At 32.2% G+C, this 24,433-nt stretch overlaps 1 protein-coding gene across 4 annotated transcripts; it reads right to left on the bottom strand.

Moving 5' to 3' along the window:
- Positions 1 to 2,036: 2,036 nt before the first annotated feature.
- On the bottom strand, positions 2,037 to 23,422 carry gprs (speckle type BTB/POZ protein). Of its 4 annotated transcripts, none has more exons than XM_070633826.1 (13): positions 22,987 to 23,422; positions 22,866 to 22,928; positions 21,343 to 21,533; positions 20,475 to 20,642; positions 16,929 to 16,973; positions 7,221 to 7,269; positions 5,754 to 6,008; positions 5,634 to 5,699; positions 5,466 to 5,548; positions 4,417 to 4,544; positions 2,619 to 2,631; positions 2,516 to 2,531; positions 2,037 to 2,451 (listed from the first exon to the last, which is right to left on the bottom strand). In XM_070633826.1, the coding sequence occupies exons 3-13, from the start codon at positions 21,526 to 21,528 to the stop codon at positions 2,321 to 2,323; spliced, it is 1,140 nt and encodes a 379-aa protein (XP_070489927.1). In that variant the 5' UTR covers positions 21,529 to 21,533; positions 22,866 to 22,928; positions 22,987 to 23,422; the 3' UTR covers positions 2,037 to 2,320. The 4 variants fall into 4 exon arrangements, with proteins under 4 accessions (XP_070489927.1, XP_070489929.1, XP_070489930.1 ...); XM_070633828.1 differs by having other exon boundaries at positions 2,516 to 2,527; XM_070633829.1 differs by lacking the exon at positions 2,619 to 2,631.
- Between the last annotated feature and the right edge of the window lie 1,011 nt (positions 23,423 to 24,433).

The following is a 24,433-nucleotide window of genomic DNA, read 5'->3' as shown; positions in this document are numbered from 1 at the left end:
ATATTTTAAAACATATATTTATGATATTCTGAATTTTAAAAGTATTTTTTTGAAGTTTTTGTGTTTTTAGTTTTTGAAAATTTCATTTCTTTTGTCGAGTATTTCAAAATAAAATTTTTTTCTCTAAATTTAAAATAAATTAATTTTACTATTTCGATTTCCTTGTTCTAAAAAAATACATGAGGATATCAGTTGCATTAAAAGTTTTCTAAATTAAAATTTGGCTTATTTTTCATGTCTTTTCATATTTTTTATCCTGTAATATATCATCCTGTACCTTAGAGTATACGCCTGATTATTTATTAAATTAAAAAATTAAAATATTCTTAAAATTATTTTTTTACATGTTCTTTCCAGTTTTTTCTGTGTTCAGAAATTTTTTATGGATATTGTCTACTTTTTTTAAATTGTAAATTTTATAAATTATAATTTTTTTTTTGGATAATTTTAGTTGTTTTGGCTGGTTTTAAGATTTTTTATTAAAGTTAGAAACATGTTAATAGTTCTAAAAATATCAATTTACAATGTTTAAATTTAACTTGATTTTTGAGGACTTTTTGAGATTTAATTCTGGAATTTTTAACATTTTTAAAAAGTTTTGGATTTTGAAAAAGTTAAAATTCAAAAGTTTGTCAAAAAATTGCAAAAATTATTGAAATTTTCACAAAAATTTGTCAAAATTTTTAATTTAAAATTTAAATAAAAATTGCATTTTTTTAATTTAAAATTTAAATAAAAAGTACAATTTTTAAGATTTCTTAAAAATCTTTTTAAAAGATTTTGCAATTTTTAGAATTTTTAAATTTTCAGTTTTAAAATTGTCTAATTTTTAAAGATTCAAGAAAAAAAATCCCCAAAAAATCCCCAAAAATCTAATAATTTTAAGTCCATTTCTTTACACACAAAAGAACATTTCTACAACATAACTTTTGCTTTAACTTGTTTAATAGTTTTAATATCCAATAAATTGTCATAGCTTTTTTTTTGTCTAAGGTTCTTCATTTAACATTTTCGTTTAGGTTTATTTCGTGAAAGTTTTCATCATCAGTTTTTAAAAAGTAGTCTATAGAGTATACAATAAGTCAACAAACAATTCCATTATCAAATCTACATGATAAAGTTTTTTTCTCGTTCATGATTTTTGCAGTTTTTTTTTTTTTGTGGACAATTCTAAATTTTTGGAAGAAGTTGTTGAAGGAGGATTGAAGGGATAAATTGATGTTGGGTATTGTTCTTATGTCGAGTTTACTCGGACTTGGACTCAGATTTTGAAAGGACATGTCGATTTTGGTATAACAAATTCAACTCGATTCCATACAAAATTCAAGTCGATTTCGAGTTCTAGTTCTTATCAAATTTACAGAAAGCTAGTTTTAGATTTACAAGAATGCAAATGTTTGTTGATCCGGCACCAGGGCGGCAATATTCCGGCATGATGCTGAATTCAAACTGAAACGGAGAACCAATTCAAAGTCGCACCATCCTGATGACTCTGAGATTTCTGTTAGATTAATTGATTTGTTTCAAAACTGGCAAATGGTATTCAGATTCAGCAATAGAACCAGATTCAGCAATAGAACCAGATTCAGCAATAGAACCAGATTCAGCAATAGAGCCAGATTCAGCAAATGGTAGCCAGATTCAGCAATAGATCCAGATTCTAGTAATATCTGAAAGAAGCCATGGATCACAATTGATCTGTACGGCTACTGAATTAAGTATCATTCTTCACATATTCTTTATGTGTCCATATGTATCATATAAAGCTAGTAATTTTGACCCATCATGGATAATGCCCTACGATTCACAGTGGATCAATAGGAACCAATCATCATCATGGATAATGCTTTAGTAGAGCCTGAACCTCTCGCAAACGACGTTGCGGTTAAAAATAATTGCCTCTAATCGAACCGACTTGAGTCGACTTGTCCATATCAAATCTGAGTCGATTTTGAGCTCTGCTTAAACCCCGCCATGTAGACACCTGATAGGTGCAAGCTTCAATTTATCATTATTCTCATAAATTAAGCTTCATCCTTTTAGAATTCAACTCCAATTTATCATCTTCATCCTCCTCCAATCAACTCTTCCTCGCTGAACATTAAAATATCAAAATATATATTTTTTCCACAATTTTCCATATCTCATCATGAACATATCTTTGCAAAGTATGAAATAGATAACACTTGTGTCTTTTTTAGTCACTTACAATTTTCATTATTATTATTATTATTATAATATATCCATTAGATAAATAAATATATCTCGATCAAAGAATAACATCACCTATTTGAACGTTTAAAGCTATGTCTAGTTAATGTTAGTGCTCTCCGCTACTTCCACTTGATAGTAATGTAATATTTGAACCATTATCGGAACTTTGGATTGACATCGAACGACCCTGAGACTTTTTTATTCGATTGTTGTTGGGAGAGAGGTCTTGCTGGTCGACTAGAATAAGTTAAGGATATTTAGTCTTATTGGATATTAGTTGGAGTATTTTAAGGCTACTTACTACTTGTTGGGTCTGCCTTTTTTTCAAATGCAAAATGGAAATAAATTAGAGTTTGTGATTTTATCGAGAAATTTAACAAAAATAATTCTGTTCATGAATATACCTGATATGCCAAACTATTTAAATATTTTTTTATATTTATTTTTACAACATTTGGTAATTTTTTGGATATTATTATTTTTGCCAGGTAGTTAAGGATTTTTATGGAGTGACAAATATTTTTTTTTTCAGGGGCGGGCCGGGACGAAACATAAAAAGAAAGGAAAAAAAGAAATTTTTATGGGTTAATATTTTTCACCAAAAAAACAACATTTTAGATGTTTATGGAACCGACAAATGCTGGATATGAGTAGATGCAATTATTATGTTGTGCCTGGAACAATCTGATTAGCCTGGATAATGGATTAGTACTGTAGATTTCGGAGGTTCACAAAGACAGTTTTATGGCAGTATACACAAAGGTAGATTGTAGGTATGTAGAATCTTTGTTGGCCTGATTTACCGCATTTATGAGGTGATTTATGACTTATTTAGATTCTTATTAGAATCGTGTATCTTAATTCTAAATCAGTTGCTTAGTATGTCTTTTAGTGCTTCTTAACATGAACTTTTATGATCTTAAATTTAAAATTTGCCTTCTTTTTTCAAAGAGCTTTCTCAATTTTAGAATAGAGTACCAAAGATCGTGATCATGGTACAGTCCCTCCATGGCACCAAATTACCGTGCTACTAAATTAAATCCAGCAAATTCTCAAGCAACAAGTTATAGATTTTGCCATTAAAATGTTTAAAAAATATCCTAAATGATGTATCATAGACAACACCGATCAATTTAAAGACTCATTGTATAATTTAGCGACAGCAACAAAACATTGACTGATTTTACTGCAACACCATTGTGCCTTCATGTCCGTGCAATTGCTTCACATGGTTTTTTATTACATTGGTGCCATTAAAGCGTCCTTTAAAGGGATTTTGATTGAATTTATCATTTTTTAAATTGTGATATGACGAATTTATTGTTTCTGACATCGTTAAATCTTGCTAAATTCAAGCTATTTATCTATGTTCAATCCCGAAAGCACACAGCATAGAAATGATTGAAAATCTGGCCCCAGACCGACATAACTTTTGGTTGACGCGGAATTTCATCAAATCTAGTCCAAGTTCAGAGTTACAAGATACAAATAGATCCGAATAGCTTCATTACTACGGTCCTAAAAAGCTTCATCCTTGTATGTTAGGGAAATCGGTCAATTGATCAAAAATCAGACTCAGACTAGCATAACTCTGACTTAGTTAGGGTTGGGCAAAATCGTATTCGAATATATTCGAATATTTGCCCAACCATAGACTTAGTGTTGAATTTGATTCAATTCCAGCATCATGCCAGCGTCATTTTAGTCTGCTCCCCGAATTCAGATCGATTAGCCGGTTATGCTACTCGGGACAGCTCCTAAAATACTCAGAAACCCAATATCTAATCTACAACTTATAAAGGCACATCATATTTCAATTAAACAATTTTAATTGAAAGTTCATAAACTATAAAATCCACGCTGTCATGAACATTGTTATATCAGTTACATCATTTTATCATCCATGTCTGAACTTTTGTCATTAAGTTATTTTAATGCACGTGTCACGTAAATATCTGACAATGAAAAAAACCTTCATTTATGAGTCAATCAAACGAGCATTATCCTTTCAAGAATTTAATTAGCAACAAAGTTGTCCCATCTAATCCCTCAAACTGTCCCTTTTTATTCCGTCAGCACTAAGCACTGCCATATCATTAATGATCAAAATTTTTTCATGACGTAAATGCATACTAATTTGGATGTAAATGTCGCTAAAATAAAGGAAAGAGAAAGATTATGTTTTGTTTATGTGATTCTTACGCATTCATGATGATGGTGTAAGGTACGACATTGAGTGGATAAATTTCTCGCATCAGTACATTTGCAGGTATTTTATGAAAGGCGATGTTTGGTAGAAATGTACCCATGATATCCTTCAAATTAGTACCCTAAAATTAGAAGCGGAAATGAAAGAAAATATTTGGATTAGTGGATTTGATTACAGTAAATGGGTTGAGATTTATGGGTTGTATTGTGAGTCATTTCCAAATTCTTTATCCATGACGATAACTCAAAATCGGTCATATCCAAACTTAACGGAAACATTTAAATAATGGCTCTAAATAGCACAAATCGGCAATTGATCAAAAATACGACTCCAGGTCGGACTGACTTTGACATGATTACGGATTCTTCTCAAATCCAGAGTCATGCCGGTCAGTTGACCAAGATTGGTAGTCTTGCCATCATTCCTAAGCTCGGAAGTCCCACATCATAGAAATGACCGAAGATCCAGCCTCAAGCAAGCTTGATTCTGGCGTTAGACCAGATTCGATGATTCCACTTAGAAGATTCAAGTTCTGCAGGATTTTGGTCAATTCAACATTGTGCTTTCCGGTTAAATCGTGCAGAATATTCGGTCTGATCATGTGAATAGAGTAATCATGCCATCAATAATTAAAGTCAGACAACTGGTAACTTTCTGGATGGAAAGAGATGAGTCCAAAAAGCTCATGTTGGAGCAATGATGCAAAAGTGCTGGGAATTAGAAACTGGCAGAAGTTGATCTAAAGATCAGCATTGGAGCTTTCGATTCGAAGTTCTAGGGTCGGATTTTCAGTCAATTCAACATCGTGTGCTTTCCGGTAAGTGCTTAAAAGAATTGCTTTGTAGTAGCAGCAACAGATGCCGGGTAAGACTCGAATTCAATTCCTCAGCTTGGATTCAAACCTTCTTCTTATGATGCTACACCGTCTGAGCTGATGCAACACCATCTCTGCTGATGCTACATCGTCGGTGCTGATGATACACCATCTACCCACAAAACCCAATTCCCCCTTCAAATTCATCCCCAAATAACAAATACTCACCGGATTATAATCACAAAATTTTTTACTCCACATCAGCGCTGCTTGAAATTTTGTAAATTCCTCAGCTCGCAGCTCCTCTCTTGCTGTGTTTTTAAAGGAAATTTATTTTATTTCATTAAATCAAACCAAAAAACAATTTTGTGTTTCTAAATCTATATCGGAAATTACCTAATATCAGGCGAACAACATGTTGTGGTAATAAGGTAAATGACCCAAGATTAAGGACTTCCGTTCCTGTTGAGTGATTTATTAGTGAATTTTGTGGATATAGCTTTGATTTGTACTTACCATGCTCATCTACAAACTCTAAAACCTTCTGCACCAGTGACTTTGTACACTTATATTGAATATATTTCTCAGCTGAACTAAGTAACGCACATACAGTATCAACTGTTATGCATCCTTGTTGTACAAATCCATTACATGCACGCTTCAATTCTTCTAATCCATAATAATCAGCTGCATTCATAACACCGAGTAATGTCCTTGGTTGTAATGTTACGTTCCCCGTGTGAACGTATTCAATCATTTGTCGAAAGACGTCTTTTATGTTAGATGAGATATGTGGATAAGATGATGATGATGATGGAAAAAAAATATGGAATGAAATTTGAGAAGAAAAAAAGTTATTTTAAAATGTGGAAAGAAAGAGATTTTCAGGTTTGTAGTAACAAGAGATTGAGTTGGAATGGGTTATGAAGGAATGAGGAGCATTTTAGTCAGGCTGACAAGCTCCGCGGTAGTACCGCGGTATTCGTACAAATACTGCTAAATATCGCCAAATACCGCCGATACCACCTAGTTTCTCAGCCTGGCATTCAGAGGGCATTTGTGAGTTATTCACAAGGATCAGACACTATAAGAACAATCGGGTATTACGAAGCGCTCAAAAGTGGAGGTCCACTAAGTTTCTCTGTCCATTCTCCTCTTAGTGGACATTCCTAAGCATTTTGTAGCTTTTTAGATTTCCGTAACAGTTAATAAGCATGCTTTCAAAAGCTGTACTAAAATATACTAGTTAGGCAAGTCCCCAAGTGCGCTTTCTGCTGAATCTGCTCTTGAAAGCATGCTCTATGCCTCCTAGAATTTCAGACGTTCCCTTTCTTTTAAATGAGAGCTCGAAGTCGAGTCGAGTCGACTCGAGTTGACTTCAACCATATCGACTTCCAGCTCTGGTATAAATTCCAATTTTTTAGGATTTCTGATTTGAATAACTTGTAAATTACTTGAAAATTCACAATTTTTAGGAATTTCTACGATTGTGTCTGACCTTTTGTCCTTTTTTCTTTTGTCCTTCTTATAAATTTCTCAATTCAACACAGTAAAAGAAACGAAGTCTTGAAAATATCAAAATTCAATCAGAAAGCTTCTTATTGCTTAAAGTCAGGAGAGTAGCCAGAAAATCTTGTGGAAAGCGTTGAAAAACGCATGAATAAGGGTAAGGGAAGGATCTTGAATAGTCAAATTCGGTTCCAATCCGCCAATCGACATTTTAGAGTCATGCCGATCTGGCTCCGGATTTCGAATCAATTGCGCAACTTGCATCATTCCTCAGGAGGTTTTAGGATTTTAGTCAGTAGAAAATTCAAGAATTTTGTCCACAAAGAGGCAAATTTGACCCATTAAACCCCTGCCCTCTTAATACACTCCTACATATAAAAATGATCATTCCTCCCATGATTGGGAGGTAATGGATCACAACTGATCTGTACGACCATCAAAGTAAGAAAGTAAGTATACAAACATGATACATACCTGGTTCAAATTCTTCTATTATTAGCGTTTGATGAGTTTGGCAACCGGGCTGCAAAAATTTATATTTATTTTGTATTAAATTGTAAAGAAAAATAAAACGAGAAGAAAAAGTCATGAAAAAAAATGTTGATAAATAACAGTCAGCAACGATGAAGAAGAAAAAGTCAAGCAAAAAAAAGCATATAAAGATTGACAAATATTTGAAAATTGAACTCTACTTGTTGTGGATTGATTCTTTGATATAAATTGGATTCCATGCTTTAAATAAATAAATCAGCATTCCGATGTGGAGCTGAAAAAAATTTCATTTTTAAAGATCAAATTTCCATTACAGATTGATGTCATCTTGTGATTGAATTTTTGACTAAAGGTTGTCAACAGGTGCTTTTTTAGAACTTGATGTTGAATTAGTTGCTGGAATATGTTGAAGTTGAATTGAAAAAAGAAATGCTTTAAGGCAATTAATTAGAAAACTTGAGGTTGCCAAGATTGCAACTTTTTGGTAACTTGGATACACAGAAACAGGTTTTTTGGCATTACTAGGCAATATAACATGAAGTGTTTAAGAATATTCGTTTAATTAAAATTAATTTTGGGAGCGGGCCATCTGGTAGAAACTATGGATTCCATGAATTTTGTGGAATTTGTGTAATCCATGGAAAAATTTTTTGGAAATCATGGAATTTATAGATCTTTTGGTGGAATCAATGGAATCCTTGGAAATTATGGATTAATTTGTGGAATCCATGGATTCTATGGATTTTTTCATCGAATCCATAGAATCTATGAATTACTTTATAGCATTTGCTGATCCTATGGAATTTGTGGAATCCATTGAATCCGGTATCATGCCAGAATGACACAGACCGGATTTTGGATCGATTTACCGAAATATGCTATTCGAAGTGGATCTGCAAGTTTATTCATCATATAAAGCTAATGAGCTACCATTGAACGTAACAACTTTAGAATGACGGGTCTAATGTGGTCCTATAGCTCATGTTTCAGTGTTTTCCAATCATTTTTGTGCGACGGGGAAGCTACACACGGCATGCTGTTTAGGGCATTTTCGAAAATTGTCACCAAAACACTAGCCCAAGCGACACAAATGAAGAAGACATGACCACAGATTTTGAAAGGTTCCGCTAAGCCTCTTTTATTGAAATCAAACGGAAGATGCCTCCATGTTGGATCCAAATGTCTGTCATTTGGCATCAAATCTCTTCTTCTTCATTTGTGTCGCTCAGCCATTGTATCGCAATACACAGCTTGATCAACATAGCTTTAAATGATGAAAATTGTATTAAATTCACTGCAAGGATCCATAGAAATAAAGCATTAATTTATAAGATTTAATTGGATCTAACGACTTCTCTTCATATTATTGAAGGTTGCTTTAAACACTCAATCTTTCTAAAGTTGTAATAGCTGCTATAACTTCTATTAAGAACTCTTCAAACCCCAAGAAAAAAAATCTCACCTTTCAAAGAACATTTTTCCCTCCAATTAAACATCAACATCTACCTTATCCATATCAAAATAAATTAAGTAAGAAAAAAACAGCATAAACAATCTTTGACAGACGAGATTATTAATGAAAATCCATCACCCAAACCTGTCATTTAATTAATTAATCTATTAATCTAATAATTAGAAGACATAGAAGCTGAAACATTGTACGAGGCAAGCTTTAAAAAGCTCCCATCAATTATTACCTATTTTTAAGGCACGATAGAAACATTCAATCCATCTTGGATGACGACGAGGAGTCTTTATGTTAATTATTTACACAGTAAATTATCACCATGGTAAATTACGCTAATCAAAAAAGTTTGTCTACAATATTGTTTATCGTCCTTACAATTTTGAGATTGTGTGAACCTTTGGCATCGTCGTTTAACGTGATTTTTATAAAATTATTTTATTTTTCTGTGAGTTTTAAATATAGATAGGTGGGCTGTTGTGATGAAAGTTGTGATGAAAGGGAGAGGCGTTGATTTGTTGAAATGAATTAAAGGAAAAAGGTCACACTGGTGATGAATTGCATGGTTTTTTAAGGCGTTTAGGTATAAGCAAACATAATCTTAAAGCTTTAATACTTTTAATAACTAAAAGCTTAGATGATGCATAGCTTCAAAAACTTCTAACCTTAATGTTAAATAGCTTCAAAAACACATAGTTTCATGATTGCATAGCTTTAAGATTGCATATCTTGAATGTTGCATTGCCTTAAGATTACAAAGCTTCAAAGACGCACAGCCTTAGCGCTTCAGAACTTCGATGTTGCATAGCTTCAATTACGTACAGTCTTAAGAATTCATTGTTTCAATGTTGCATAGCCTTAAGACTGCATAGCTTCAAAGATGTAGATCCTTAAGATTTCAACGCTTCAATTTTGTATAGCCTTAAAATTGTATTGATTCAAACACTTCAGAGCCTTAAAGCTTTATAGGTTCAATGCTACATTGTCCTAAGATTGCTTAGCTTTGATGATACATAGCATTTATATTGGATAGTTTCAAAGACGCATTGCCCTAAGGCTTCAAATCTTCAATGTTGCATAGATTTAAGATCACATATGAAGCTTCAAAGACCCACAGCCTAAACTCTTTATAGCTTCGATGTAGTATAGCTTCAAATAGGTACAGTCTTAAAACTTTATCGCAAACACTGTTGCACGCTCTTTAGACTTATAGCCTTAAGGATTTATAGCTAAAAAGTTCTATTGCCTTAAGATTTGTTGACTTCAAACACACATAACCTTATGGCTTCATCGCAACATTGTTGCATATGCTTAATATTGCATAGCTTCAAAGACACAAAGCCTTTAAGGCATCAAAGCTTCAATGTTGTATTGCCTTAAGATTGCATACCATCAAAGACTTACAGCCTTAACGTTTCATTACTTTAATGTTGCATAGCCTTAAGATTGTGTAGCTTCAAAGACGAATAGCATTAAGAAATAATAGTTTTAATGTTACATAGACTTAAGATTGAATTACTTTAATAAAGACGCTCAGCCGTAATGTTTCATACCTTTAAAGCTTCAAAACTTCAAAATGGCATAGCCTGAGGGTTGCTTAGCTTCAAAAGAGTTGCAAAGCTACATTGTTGCATAGCCTTAAGTTTAAATACACATTAAATGCACATAGTCTTAAAGTTGCATAACCTCAAACAAGCATAAATACCTTCCAAAGCGTACAACCTCAAAGCACATAGCTTTAAGGATTTATGAACAGCTTTAAAATAAATATTGTATCCAAAACAAAGTCATCGAATAGAAACTCATTAAAAATTTCTTAGAAAAACTTCCACGATGAAATTAAATCTTTATAATTGCATTAATTTGAGAAGTAAACTTGGAAGTCTTTCCTAATTTTTAGAACGATGAAAAAGTCACGAACCAAAAAATTTCCCAGTTTATATTTTTCTTTAAATTCTCCCCTCAAACAAGTTTTTCCACGAATTTCCCAAGTGAGTTTCCATTTTTCTTCATTTTCAATGCATCAATTGCCTAAATCTCAGCTGTAGCTACCTTTTTTTGGAGTAAATCTAATTAGAAGAGTAAGAAGATTGCCTTTTTTTGGTAAATCATCATCGAAATAAGTCGACAATGAGGAGCAGAAAATGAAATTGTTTTCCTATCAAAGCTTCTTATCCGTCCCCTTGATGCGAAATGTAAAAGTTTTACATTTAATGAAAATGAAAGCACTTGCTTATAAAGTTTACGTCTATATTGAAATATGGAAATATTCACAAAAAATTACAAAGTTTAGATTTTTATTCAAATTGAAAAAGAAGTAAAAGTTTTTGCTTGTTTATAGATAATTTTTTTAAGACATGAAGAAATGTTAAGACTGTGCTTTGAGGTATGGAGCTTATGTTTGAGCTTTAATGAGTTGTTTGTAATGTGTATATTCAAATTTTTTGTTTTTTGTAGAAAATTGATCAAGGATCAATATTCGAGCAGCATATAATAGGTAGCGTAATAGTAGCTTAATGTATGGGTTAGTCAAGCTGAGCGTCGGTCAAGCTGAGCGTCGGTCAAGCTGAGTGTCGGTCAAACTAAGCGTCGGTCAAGCTGAGTGTCCGTCAAGCTAAGTGTCCATCAAGCTAAGTGTTCGTCAAGCTAAGTGTCGGTCAAGCTGGGCGTCATTCAAGATTAGAGTCACTCAAGCTGAGGGTAACTCAAACTGGAGGTCAACATACTTTGCATTTATTACTGATGAAAATCAGTCAAGCTAAAACATCAGTTCGTCAATACTTAAGCAAATCTGAGAATCGATCAAGTTAAACCTCAGTTAAACTCTGCATTAGTTAAGGTAAGCATCACTCAAGCTGAGCGTCAAACTAAGAATCAGTCAAGCTAAGCGACACACAAGCTGAGAGTCACTCAAACTGAGCTGCAAACAAGCTTACTGCCACTCAAACCATTGAAAATCATTTAAACTAAGGGTCAGTCAAGCTGAACGGCACACAATCTGAGTGCCGAGTTAAGCTTGTCATTGGTCAAACTAAGCTCAACTCAAGCATAGCTTCGATCAAGATGTACTCCAATCTGTCTTTGTCTTTGCTAAAGCTGAACGTTAATTAAACTAAGCATCAGTTCTTCTTTACTTTAGGAAAGCTGAGTACCGATCGAATTGGAACTCAATTACTCTGTTCGTCAATTAAGATAAGCATCACTTAAGTTGACCATCTCTCAAAGTTGAGCGTCACTCAAGCTAATTATCAACCTGTTTGTACGTTAGCTGAGCTGAACATTAGTCAAATTGGGCTTCATTTAAGCAGATCATCACTTAAACTGAGTGTTTAACTAAGCGTCAACCTGAATGTACATCAGTCAAACTGAAAATCACTAAATCCATGCCTCAAACAATTTGTGTGTCAGTCTATGCGTTATGTCTATTCATTCTGAAAATTAGTTATTATGCAACAATATCTAAATTTAAAATCTCCTTTAATCCTCAAAACATTCTCCACAAAAGCCACAATACCAACAAAAGTATGACATCATCATAATAAAATCATCCTTGAAAACGGAAACATCTCCACATCATCGACCACATAAAATTGGTTTTTCGATAAATCCAATTAATTTTAATTAAATCATTAAACCAGATATGTAAACACCATCAAGAACATCCACAACATCATTTTTCACACAACACTGTTGCTCAAATTGTCAGCTATTAATATTCAAAATAAATAAATTACTTAATTAATTATTGACGGAGAAAAAAATCAATAAATTGATTGAGGCTTGATGGAGAGGCTCTTTTTGAAAAAACCTCAGCACTGTGGATTTTTTTGTTTTCTGCGTGGATGATCATCAAGCCTTTATTTAATTTTATTTTGGGTCATAATTCGCTTGCGGTACTTTTGGTTTTTTTAAAAACTTTGCAACAATTTATGGAATTTTTTCATGATTTTTTGATGTCGAGTCTTTTGATGAAGGCAACCTTGACACAATTAAGCTTCGAATATAGTCTAGCTTAGCTACTAGAATATTCTCGATTAAGCGTCAGACAGCCTTAGTTCTATTTCTCTTTAAAACAGTGTTGTCCAAGTTTGAGCACAACGACACACTTTAGTGACAAGCCTCGAATAAATCTGCACACGGCATACGGTTCATGACATTACACTAGGTTAGGGTGGCCAGAGGATTTTCGCCGAAAATCGGGACACTTTGGAAAAAATCGGGACATTTCTGAATTTGGCACTATTGGGGTTCTTTTTTACTATTTTGAGTCTTAATATTGGAATAACTAGTTAAATTACGTTAGTAGCTGGCAAAAAAGCAGCAGATGGCCGCGCTACACTAGGAACAAAGATATTTTGACACACAGGGCTTAGACAGCACTGCCATAATAATTGACATCACTATTGAATTAAGCTTTAATATTGATTCTTTGTGTTAATCTTCATTAATTGTCTTTGTTCGAGATTGCCTCTTATTCTCAATCAAGATAAATCTGAAGTACTAATTTAAATACGTTTCAAGCAAGATATTAAGCTAAAGATTAAATAGCAACTGACAAAGCTTCTCTCGATAGAAATTTAAACATCAATTAATTATTATTTTTTAATGAATAGATGAATATTTTAGCGACAGTTAAGGAATTGTTTATGACTGGCATGTAGTTATCTGTATTTTATGAAGTTATAAATATGTGAAAATATAGCTGATATTTTTTTAAGGGGTTTAAAACTCCGGTGAGTCAAAGTGGTTGGGTGGCGAAATAGTTTTGTAATTCGGTATATAACTTTTGCAACACCGATCCAGCGATCTTGAATTCGAGACTCGACAGTATAAATTTTTCCGGTCTCAGAGTTGCAAAAAAAACAGTAGCTCATAGACTCCTTATGAAGGCTTGAGATAATAAATTGATAACAGTGCCATCAATGGAGTGGTTCTGATCCCACTATAAACTGTAGGTCTCTTGAATGCGGAGGTCTGATGCAGCCTCCGTATATAGACTCTCGGCAAACAATCAAGACTCTGACTTGATGCTGGATTTAGTTGAAATCTGTTACGATGCACTAGAATCACCCCTGTTTAGTCCCGGATCCTAGATCGATTAACCGATTTGTTTATTTTGAGTACAAAAATGAATGAACAGCTCCTTACCTATTTATCTATTTTATTAAATACTCCTAAGTCTTATTTATTGAAGTTTCACACAATTCCTTCATTTTGTCATTATTTATAAATTTAAAGAGTTGTTGCTGTGCTTAAATACTTAACTGTCATCATCAAGTGATTATTATCGATAATTTATTCATAAATAAATTGAATAAATTTTACACTTGACAGCAATTTTCTATCTAGTCGTTTAATAATCATTTTAGTTTCAATAATCGAAGTTGGAATTAAAAATTTATTTTATTGCTTAATTGATATTTTTTCAATTTAAAACATTTTTTAAAAACAATTTCAAGTTCCAAGAAATCATAAAATTTAATTTTTGCAAATTTTTCAAGTCAATTTCCATTTATTTTTTTAAGGTTAAATTGTGAAATTTCACATCAAAAATGTTTTCAATTTCAACATAATAAAAAAAAAAAATTGTCATTAAAAATTAAATTCCAAAGAAATTACGACAAGAAAGCAATTGCAATAACATTTTTAAGTCCCACAAGCACAAACACTTGTTCAAATTACAAAAGAAATGAAAATAATTCTCGTGAAGAAGAAAATATAAAATTCTTTGACTTATGTTGTCAACGTTATTGTGAGAGATTATTAAAGTAGGAGAAAAATTTAAAAGGAAATTTGAAAAAAATTTTTAAAAAATTTGATTTTTTATGAAATTTAAAAATGAAGTTTTTAACGTTTTAAATTAAATAAAAATTTTAAAAAATTAAAATAAACAAAATTTAAAACTTAAAATTAAAATTAAAGTTAAATTTTAAATAAAACCTAAAATTTAAATTTTAAAAAATTTGAAATAAATTTAAATTTGAAAATGCTTAGAACTGAAATTTAAAACAAAATTAAAGTAAAATTTAAATTTGAAAAATTTGAAATTAAATTAAAGTTTGAAAAATTTGAAATAAAATTTGAATTTGAAAAATTTGAAATAAAATTTAAATTTGAAAAATTTGAAATAAACTTAAATTTCAAAAACCAAAAATCAAAATTTTTTAAAATTTAAAAAAGAATTTAAAACAGTTTTTCAAGAATTCAAAACAAATTTAAAATTAAAATTCTAAAAAACATAAAAATTTAAAAATTTTTAATCTTGAATTTTGAAAATTCAAAAAAAAATCAACTTTTTAAAAAAATTTAAAAGTTACTTAAAGGTTAGAATTTCTAAAATTTTTCAAAGTTCAAGACTTTTCTAAAGATTTCAAAAATTCAATAATTTTCAAATTAAAATTCCTTTTAATATTCTAAATTTTGAAATTTTTTTGACACTCCAGAACACAATTTAGACAGCTGACAATCCACAACTGTGAGAAAATCTCATAATAAACTTTTCAACCATTTAATATAAAAGAAAGAAACATCAACGAAAAAAAAAGTATAAAAAGACATTCAAAACAGAATTCATAACAGAACCAACTAAGTAAGTAAGTAAAAGCACTACGAGTGATAGAACATGATAATGATGATGATGATGTTGATGAAATCCTTATAGGAAATACTTGGAGGAAAGTGAGAGACAGCAAAGAGCTCATTTAATCTACTTTATGCTAGTGAAGAGTCATGAACAGTAATAAGGAGAGAAACGGCATGCTTCAAAGTCTTATGTATGCATAATACGGTATTTTTTTTTTTATCAGTATTAAAATATTATTGAAAAAAGAAATGAAAAATAATACAAATTGATACTCAAAAATACTTGATAAAAGAATTGTAGAGATTGGTTGAGATGAAAAATATAAAAAAGTGAGGAAATGAGAAGTTCCGATGAATTAGTATTTTGAATTGAATGTTATAGTAGATGAAAGTAGCTTTGAGTCCATTTTAAGGGTTGAGTAGATTTAATCTGGAATATGATAGTTATCTTAGTCTAAGATTATGCCGAATAGCACCAATCGGTTAATCTATTAATAATCTAGCCCCAAGCTGGGTTGGATATGGCATCATATGAAATGTAGACTCAGGCTTGGTGCAACCGAATATGGCACTGAGTCAGAGTCACGCTGATGGTATTCGGTTTTTTTCTGGCACTACGCCTGATTTGCGTCGACTTGATAGCGGATTTTGGCAGAATCACTCCGGCCTGGCATCAGATATTGTCGATTGAACGACTTGTGCTCTTCGGGCTAGATCAATGTGCTCTAAATAACAATAGTAATGAAGAACTAGAGAATACTTCATGTAGATTTCCTAACTTACAAGACACATCACTTTGAAAGGACCAAAATATGACATAAAGCCTGCCTAGAGTCAACTTAACACCAGTTCTACACAAGCCGGTTGATGAATTCGGTTGTTTCTTCCCAATAACTTTATGTCTCATGGTCTCTTAGTACATGCTACTGAGAAAGGTGAAGAGTCTAATGGATACTGAGTAATCCCCACAAAGGCCGTTTTCAAGATAGAAATTCTTAAAAACCAAAGCACCAAAAGCATGAAATAGGGACGTATTAAGTAGGGGGAGGTTCTCGGGTAAATCTCTTTGCCTTTTATGGAAAAATCTTCAAATTGCTAGGTATTTTCAAAAAAAATTCCAAACCTCTCTAAACTATGGATATTTATTCAAAAAGCATTCGAACCTCACCCCTCCTTTCTGGGGACGTCTCTCCCTTATAGGCAAAGAGCATGCTTTCATGGTACAAAAATACCACTATGGTACGTAAAAGCGGTATCTATACCTGTTAGGGCCTGTCTTGAAGATTGGTTTTCATTCCATAAAAGCATAATTGTGCCTCACTATACAGCTTTTAATTCAATTTTTCTCAAAAAAATAATTTAAATTTTCTTTCCCACCAACTTTAAAATTCTACAAAATTAATCAAAATTCCTCCTAATTTTCATCATCATATTCACAGTCTATCTCAATACCCCTAGGACTCTAAAAAGCACAACATTCATAATTCCGGAACCTCTCCATAACTAAGGTATTTATCGTAATTATCAGAAACTACGCAAAATTTTTCAAGCAATAATGAAGAAATTAAAAAGAAAACTTTCAAATTCTACAGATAGGAACAAAATTATTTGAAGAATTTTGGATTTTTTTAAATAAAAATTACCTCAAAAATCGTTGGCATGAGAGTTTGTTGCGATATTAAAGTTCTCTGAATTAATATTTCATACGCGTAAAAATAAAATTATTTTTCAATTTTCCAATTTTTTTATGAAAAAACAAAATACGAAAAAAAGAAAAGAAAAAGAAGAATTTTGTTTTGATTTTGACGTCAGAATGAACAAAAAAAAATATTTTTATGTGCGTATTTTAAAGGTTGGTGAGGATTTTTACGCGGCATCGTTCTCAATTTCCATTAAATGTGTTTTAAATTCGTCAGGGAAATGGATAAAAAGGGTGGAAAAAGAGAAATCCTCATGAAGTCATACATGAGATGAGATTAATGGTTATTGAATGGGGGATGATCAGTGCGCATTTTTTGAGGGGAGATTTGAGTCGTTTTGAAGGCTGTTGTGAAGCTGTCGGAAAGCTTATTAATGTTTGTTGATGCTTCGGTTGCAACAAAGAGATTTCAAGCTGACTCTGCTGTTGGTTATGTTACTTAATAGTTAATTTGCATGAATTCTTTGTCCGCACTTTACAGTTCTGGAAAATGTCAGTTTAATGTCCAGACGGATAATTTTTAAAAACTAGATGAGAGAGCCAGTAACAACCGGTAGACACATTTAGTAGAAATGGTCGATAATCTGATCCTAAACCAGAGTGACTACCCTTGGCTGTGATATTAGTTCTTGGGATTGATTTCTTGCAGTAACTATACTTTGTGAAGCATCTGTTACAGCAAGAGGCTTTCCAGCAGATAATTCCAGTAAGAACATTGCATAAAGACGAGCCACAGGCTAATGTCTAGGAAATCCGACCTTAATCTAGAGTGAACTCGGTTCTTGGTCCAAACCCCCCAAAACGACATCCAAATCTCCCCAAAAATAGCGCTAAAGAATGTAAAAAATCTCTTTCCAACAATGGCAATTAGGATGAGAGGCAATTTACGCAAATTGACGTTCTCTCTTCCGTCATTAAACCGAAGATGTATGAGTGTATGTATGATGAGCATGTGAGGAATAAAATGAAATTTTAACCAATTGTGAATCCTTTATTTTTAAGCTACAAAAAAATTTAGTCAATTTTGGATGAAATCAAAAGAACTTCAAAGGACAATAAAAGTTGATTGTTTAACGATACACATGAGGGATGGAACATAATGGAGCATGATGTGAATGACACACTTGAGTGATGTACTGCAATATTAGAGGAACTTTATATTCTGGATTATTTTGATGTATGAGGAAAAATTTTTTGTTGTTTGTTGACGCTTTATGAAATATTGTTGTTTTGGTTCTGCATATGAGCTTATTGCTGAAACTTTATGACTTCCCGCCTCACCCCAAATGGAACAAAATTTCAATGGAACAAGTTTTTCATTGTTTGACGTGTCTTTAAACCATAGCAGGCAAAGAGCGTGTTCTAAAGAGCAAAGGAAGCTAAGAGCAACGCTTACGAGCATGCTCATCTAGTATATTTAAGGTAAGCAAGCTCTAGCTTGCCTGCTATTGAAAATCTCAAGCCACTCACCATTACTTACTTCCTTCACTAGCCGTATAGATCAACTGTGATCCGTGGCCTCCCACAGATGTCGCCTAAAACTGGTTCTATCGCCGGCTTCCGTCTGCCAATTACCAAAACCAAATGCAATGCTGTCTCTATCGACAGCTTCCTTCCAGGAGCTCTTCGATCTACCACGAGTTAAAACCCCTCACGCACTCTATCCAATCTTAAACAAACCACAAAAATTGTCGACAACTTAGTACCAAATACTTGACAAAAAGTACTCTGAAGTGAGTCAATTCTTTTATCATCTACTGTTTTGTATCATGTCCTTCATGTATCAATTGAAATAAAGAGTCTTGAGAGGTATTTTAGGATAATGGTTGAAGGACTATTGAATAGAACTTTTTGGTACTTAAAGAGCCTTTTTATCAATTCAAGGGATGCTCAAAAGAATTTGAGTAAGTGTAGAAAATTTGAGGAAGGGTTTAAAGGCAATTGATAGGTAATTGAAGGTGTATTGTTGGGAGTTTTTGGTACTTTGTAGGGGACTGTTTATTTATTACGTTACAGAATTGAGAACTGGAAAAGTGATCGATAGAATTCTCTGAAGATCCATTTTTTACATAAAAGCTACCCCAGCCTTCTCTGAACGTAGAAAAATTCCCAAAATTTTTGTAAGCACATCCGAATGTCTTTGTCACTCTAACAGGCAAAAAGACCGCTTTTAGGCATCGTTGCGTTCTTTCTATAGCATTAAAGCATACTATTTGCCTGTTAGGGTCAATACTTGCCTACTTATATCACTGGACGCACAGATTAGATCGACAATTTCTTTCCATGAGTTCTTTGGTAGTCCACGTGACCTTTTAGGATCAATAAAACCTTTAAATCTGACTTAGATGGTAAAAAAAGCTCTTGTAAGATAGCTCTCGGTAGGTAAAGTATTGCATTTGGTATTGGAAATTGGAAAACTGAAGCCAAATTTCGGTGACACCTGAGAAAGGCCATGGATCACATTTGATCTTAACAGCCAGGAAATTAAATACATTTGAATGTCTAACTTCCTCCTCTATGCTTCGAAAGCTCTAATTCAAACTTTCTCCAACTATATTCAACACCAAAAAACTTCATTGCCAAAACTAAACTTCCTTAATTCTCATCAAACTTATAAAACTTTTCCATAGTTTTTTGAGAATCATTTCATGTCAGTTCCACAAAAACATCCCGAAATATACATCCAAAAATATTTTGGTTCCCTCAACAAAAATCTTCTTATTAAAGCCACAACAAGGAAAATAAAATTTTCTCTCATGAAAAACAAAACATCAGCAGAGAAACTTTTTCATCCTGTATACAATTCATCACCCAGTTCCAATATTATTTTTCATCCCTTTTCTGAGTGCAAGTAAGCTCAAGAAAGGAAAAATAACAAACAACAATAAATGTTTCCCTCATTTCCTGTAAATCCTTGAACTTCCCGTCCTTAACCGTACTTACAGGGGTGTAAGTAGATATCGTGTGATGGGGAAGAGCGGCAGGGGGCTGGGGGGAGGCTTGATAGGTGCTTGTTTGGGGGGTTTGAATTCTGAAAACCCTAAATCAGAACTAGAAGTCGACTGCAATTTTATATGGAATTGAGTCGACTTGAGTCAACTTTTCCATACAAAATCCGAGTTGACTTCAAGCTCTAGTTCAGACCCCTAATCCCTCTGTCACTGGAGGGCCTGAATGCGTCCTGAATACGTTATGAATGCGCCCTGAATTCCCCCTAAATACACCCCCATCCCTGACAATTTAATTTCCTATCTATCGTGTTTATACACACAATACTAAAGGACGAGTAAGTCATTGTAAATTGCAGTACATCCAACATTGTTTGACGCTTATGTCATCATCTTACGTGACACACTCAATTTCTTTTCCATAAAGTCACACATAAATGGAGGGGAATATAACGAATATGGGAGGTTATGGCCTATAAATAGCACAACTCAATGACATACTCAAATGGAATGAAATTGATGGAAAATTGATATTAAATTACCTTTTGTGATTCATTTTGTAGATTCAACAGTGGCTCTGATGATCGTTTGAGGAATAGACGGAGCTTATTTTCGCGTACTGGTGGTGGTTGGGGATTTTTTCGCTGTGGTGAGGCTTGTTGCTGATAAAGTAGCTTGTAGAAAATTCTTGAGCGAGCTGCTAGGATTGCCTGTGGATTAAAGGATTGAATTTAGTGATTTTTGAAAGATTTTTGATGAAAATTTGAGTTTTTGTTCAAATTTGTGACAAATTTCGATTTTTACATGGATTTTTGGAGCTTTATGTGGATTATAGAGCAATATAAGGAGCTGTTTAGAGGCTTAGCATGGCTTGGAGTTCATGTAGATCAGAATTGAAGCCACAATCAAGCCAGAATGCCCTCAAAAATTCAAATTTAATATTTTTAACCTAAAATCCCAATCATTTCATCCAAATCAGATTATAAATTTAAATCCCAACCAAAACACCCCCCACTAAGCTACCCATTGTTTTCAACCACCGTAAATCTCCTAGAAAATCCTCATGCGGTAAATTTGTTTTCATTTCTTTCCAACATCCAAACGAGCAGAAAAACAAGAAAAAAAAAATTGCTTAAAAATTCAAATTAAATCACTGTCGATGTTAAACCGCTTGAGGTTGTGGATGAAATAAAGATTCTTCGAAAAATTTACCTAATTTAGTCAACAACCCCACTAAGCATGATGAAAACAAACAGAAAAAAAGCTCAGAATAAAAACAGAGCAAAATTTTATTCACAAGAAATCTGTTGAATGTACACACATAAAATGTATGTCAAGGTCTTCCACCTACAACACTGTATATCCTATATGTGTGTGCGTATCGACCTAAATTTTCCACATTTTATTTACCTTTACAGCACAAACAGGCTCTCTGGTTTCACCAACAAGAAATGTTATGTCACATAACTCGGGCATCGATGCTAGAAACTTAAGATCTTCTGCCAATCCTGTCTTGTTCTCAAATATCGATTCGGATTCATCTTGTGATAGTGAATCGGTACCGATTGGATAGACACCAGACTGGAGATCCGGCATATCGACTGGGAAAATAGAATTTAATTTTGTAAAATTTCATAGAAGAATTTTAGGAAATATTTTGCAATATAACGGTTGAATAGAAAGGAAAAGAGGTTGATATAATTATTTCACGTATGCAAAAAAAGGATATAAATACGGAGTAAGTTAAATAAAAAGCGAGTAATTGTATTGAATTTATATGAATTTCCAAAATAAAAAAAAATAGTTTTTGCAAGTTTTAAAAAATCAGAATTTTTAAAAATTTAATTTTCAAATTTACAAAATTCCAAAGATATGTTTTTGAAATTTATTTAATTGCAATACTTTTTGCACGCGTAAAATCAAAATTTTAAGATTTTTTATAAATTTTAAAAAACCAAATTTTTTGAAATTATTGTAAATTTGTAAAAAGTTTAAAACGTTAACCAAAAAAACAGTTTAAAGTTGTCAATTTAGTAATTTTAACTAAATAATTATATTTTACTTAAATTAAAAGCTTCAAGATCGCTCCAAAATTGTTATTACCAAAAACTAGTCTGGAACCGTTCACTAAGCACGTTATGCAAAACACTTTTTTGAAGATTTTTAAAATTTAAAAAATCACGAGTTTTTAAATTTTCATATGAATCTTTCAAATTTGTTTTTTAAATTTTTTACTTTAAACTTTATTTTATCTATTTTTTTAAACTTTTTAAACTCCCAATTTTCAAATTGTCAAATTTTCTTGCAATTTTGAATAAAATTTAAATAGAATAAAAATAATTTGTCATCCACAAATTTATAGGAAAACTATCATTATGTTGAAAAAAATTAAGTTAAATTATTTAAATAAATAAACTTTCAATTTTTAATTTTGAATTAAAAAAAATTTTCATGAATTTAAATTTAATTTTTTTCAAATTAAATTATAATTTTAAATTTTTTTTTTTAAAATTCTTTATTCAAAGAGTTAATTTCTTTAAAAAAAATTAAGTTTCCATTAAAATAATTTTCAAAAGACACACTAAAATTTTGCAATTGTCTACATTTTCACCAAAAACGCAAAATTTCTAAGAAATAAAGTCAGCTAAAAATAGAAAAAAACACTAGTCATCCGTCCGATAATTGACTCACATTGAATTTCACAATTTTCAAGTTTTTTTTCCTCAAAATTTCATTTTTAATAAAAAGTACCACAAAAAATTATAAACTCAAAGTAAATAAATTCCTCACAATTAAATCAAAACAAACTCAAAAAGCCACCAGAAGCAAAGTAAATTTCATAAAACTTATTTTATATTCGAAAAAAGAAATAAAAACATCAACCTGTTGAACTTTTTCTTCTTTCTCACATTTCAGCACATAGCAAGACTTACCAGCTATCACAATTTCACTTTCTTGTGATATGGTGGACACGATTTTATCGCTCAGAACACTCACTATAAAAATACTTAATAATATTAAATTTCACAAAATTTTTCAAATTTTTTTCATTACCAAAGGAAAATTTCTGACGCAAAAAATCTGTTGAATGTTTTCTAAACAGCTTTTCAATTTTCGCTTCGTTCACTTTCCCTGATAAACTTGAACTTCTCGTATATTTCACTTTTTATTCGCACTTGTGAGGATTTTTTTTTTCTCCTCTTCGGACTTTTTTTTTTTTTTTTTGCTGCGCTTTAAAATTTTTACTTTTTCATGTCTCAATGTATATCCAACAAACTTATTGGGTGAAATTAAATGAACGTATCAAAAATATATTTTTATTTTTTTGACATTTGGTGGTGAAATTTTGTTTTGGAGGAAAAAATGTGGAAAGTGTGCGGGAACAAATGACTCTAAAAAATGAGGAAAAAAACTCGAGGATGACGAGAGATGAAACTGGATATCAAATGAAGGTAACAAAAAAAAAAGTTTTTTTTTTGCTCTTGCTTCGTCGAGATCGAAAATCGATATTAAGAAATACGCAAGTCTGATTGTTGGGAGCTTTTAATGTTGTTGTTTTTTTTTTTCGATGATTCAACTTGTTGACAATGGGGTAGATTGTGGAGCTTTTGGATACGAGGGTGAATGTTTGAAAAATTCAAAGACGTTTAGGAAATTTTTACTCAGCTTTTTGTGTTTTTAAGGAACTTTTCACTATTTTTGAAGGGTTTTTGGAAGATTTTGGAAGGATTGGCGCTTTATTTAAATTTTAATTCATTGATTCTACTAAACAGACTCTAACAGGCAAAGACCATTCTTTTAAAGTACTGAAAGACTTTTACAGTATCTAAAAGCGGCATCTAGCCTGTTTGGGAGTGCTTGAAGTCGACTCGAATTTTCTATGGAAGCTAATCGACTCAAATTGACTTTTTCAATCCTGGTTGACTTTAAACTTTGCTTTTAATGTAAGGTTAATTCAATGCAAATTCAATGAGCCTGTCTATAAGCAATTTAAGATTACTAGATTAATTTTAAATTATCAGGGGTTTAAGCGGGACCTTTTTGAAGATTTTCTTATATTCTTGAAAAGCACCCCAAACAAACAAGGAGCATGTTCAAGAATATGTTCACAATATTGAGCATTGATTGAATTATACTCATAAGACGCTCATTTAGAAGCTCATTTAGGTGGGCATGCTAATTGACTGTCATAGTGCACAGCGTTATATGGGGTTAAATTCTCTAAAATTCTTCTTAAAATCAAAGGCCACATCCTTTTTTACAATGTGTACCTTACTGGTACCGAAAATAATTCTTTAAAGTAGTGGTGGGCAATCTTTTTGAGCCAAGGCACGACTTAGGCACTACTCACTTCTGGAAAAAAAATTCGACATTAATAAAACTTCTTGACATTCTATTAGTTTACCATAGCGATCCTGAGAGGACAAAAATATGTTATAACTAGTTTAAGGCAAGTTGATCTCCAGTTTATGATTATTTTGTCCAAACGGGGTTATTTTCT

Source organism: Chironomus tepperi, unplaced genomic scaffold (assembly GCF_022539635.2).
Source record: "Chironomus tepperi strain 1889 unplaced genomic scaffold, CSIRO-AGI_Ctep_v1 contig_81, whole genome shotgun sequence".
Lineage (NCBI taxonomy): Eukaryota > Metazoa > Arthropoda > Insecta > Diptera > Chironomidae > Chironomus > Chironomus tepperi.
Note: the sequence above shows the minus strand (reverse complement) of the source record. Positions and strands in the feature narration are given on the sequence as shown.

What these genes read in the sequence shown, in the direction of transcription:
- gprs (XM_070633826.1), bottom strand. Translation starts at nt 21,528, where the DNA reads ATGCCGGATCTCCAGTCTGGTGTCTATCCAATCGGTACCGATTCACTA. An exon ending in TCATGCCAACGATTTTTGAG is followed by an intron (nt 7,270 to 16,928) that starts GTAATTTTTATT and finishes AAATTTTTGCAG; the next exon opens with CCCGGTTGCCAAACTCATCA. An exon ending in TGTTGTTCGCCTGATATTAG is followed by an intron (nt 5,549 to 5,633) that starts GTAATTTCCGAT and finishes TTAAAAACACAG; the next exon opens with CAAGAGAGGAGCTGCGAGCT.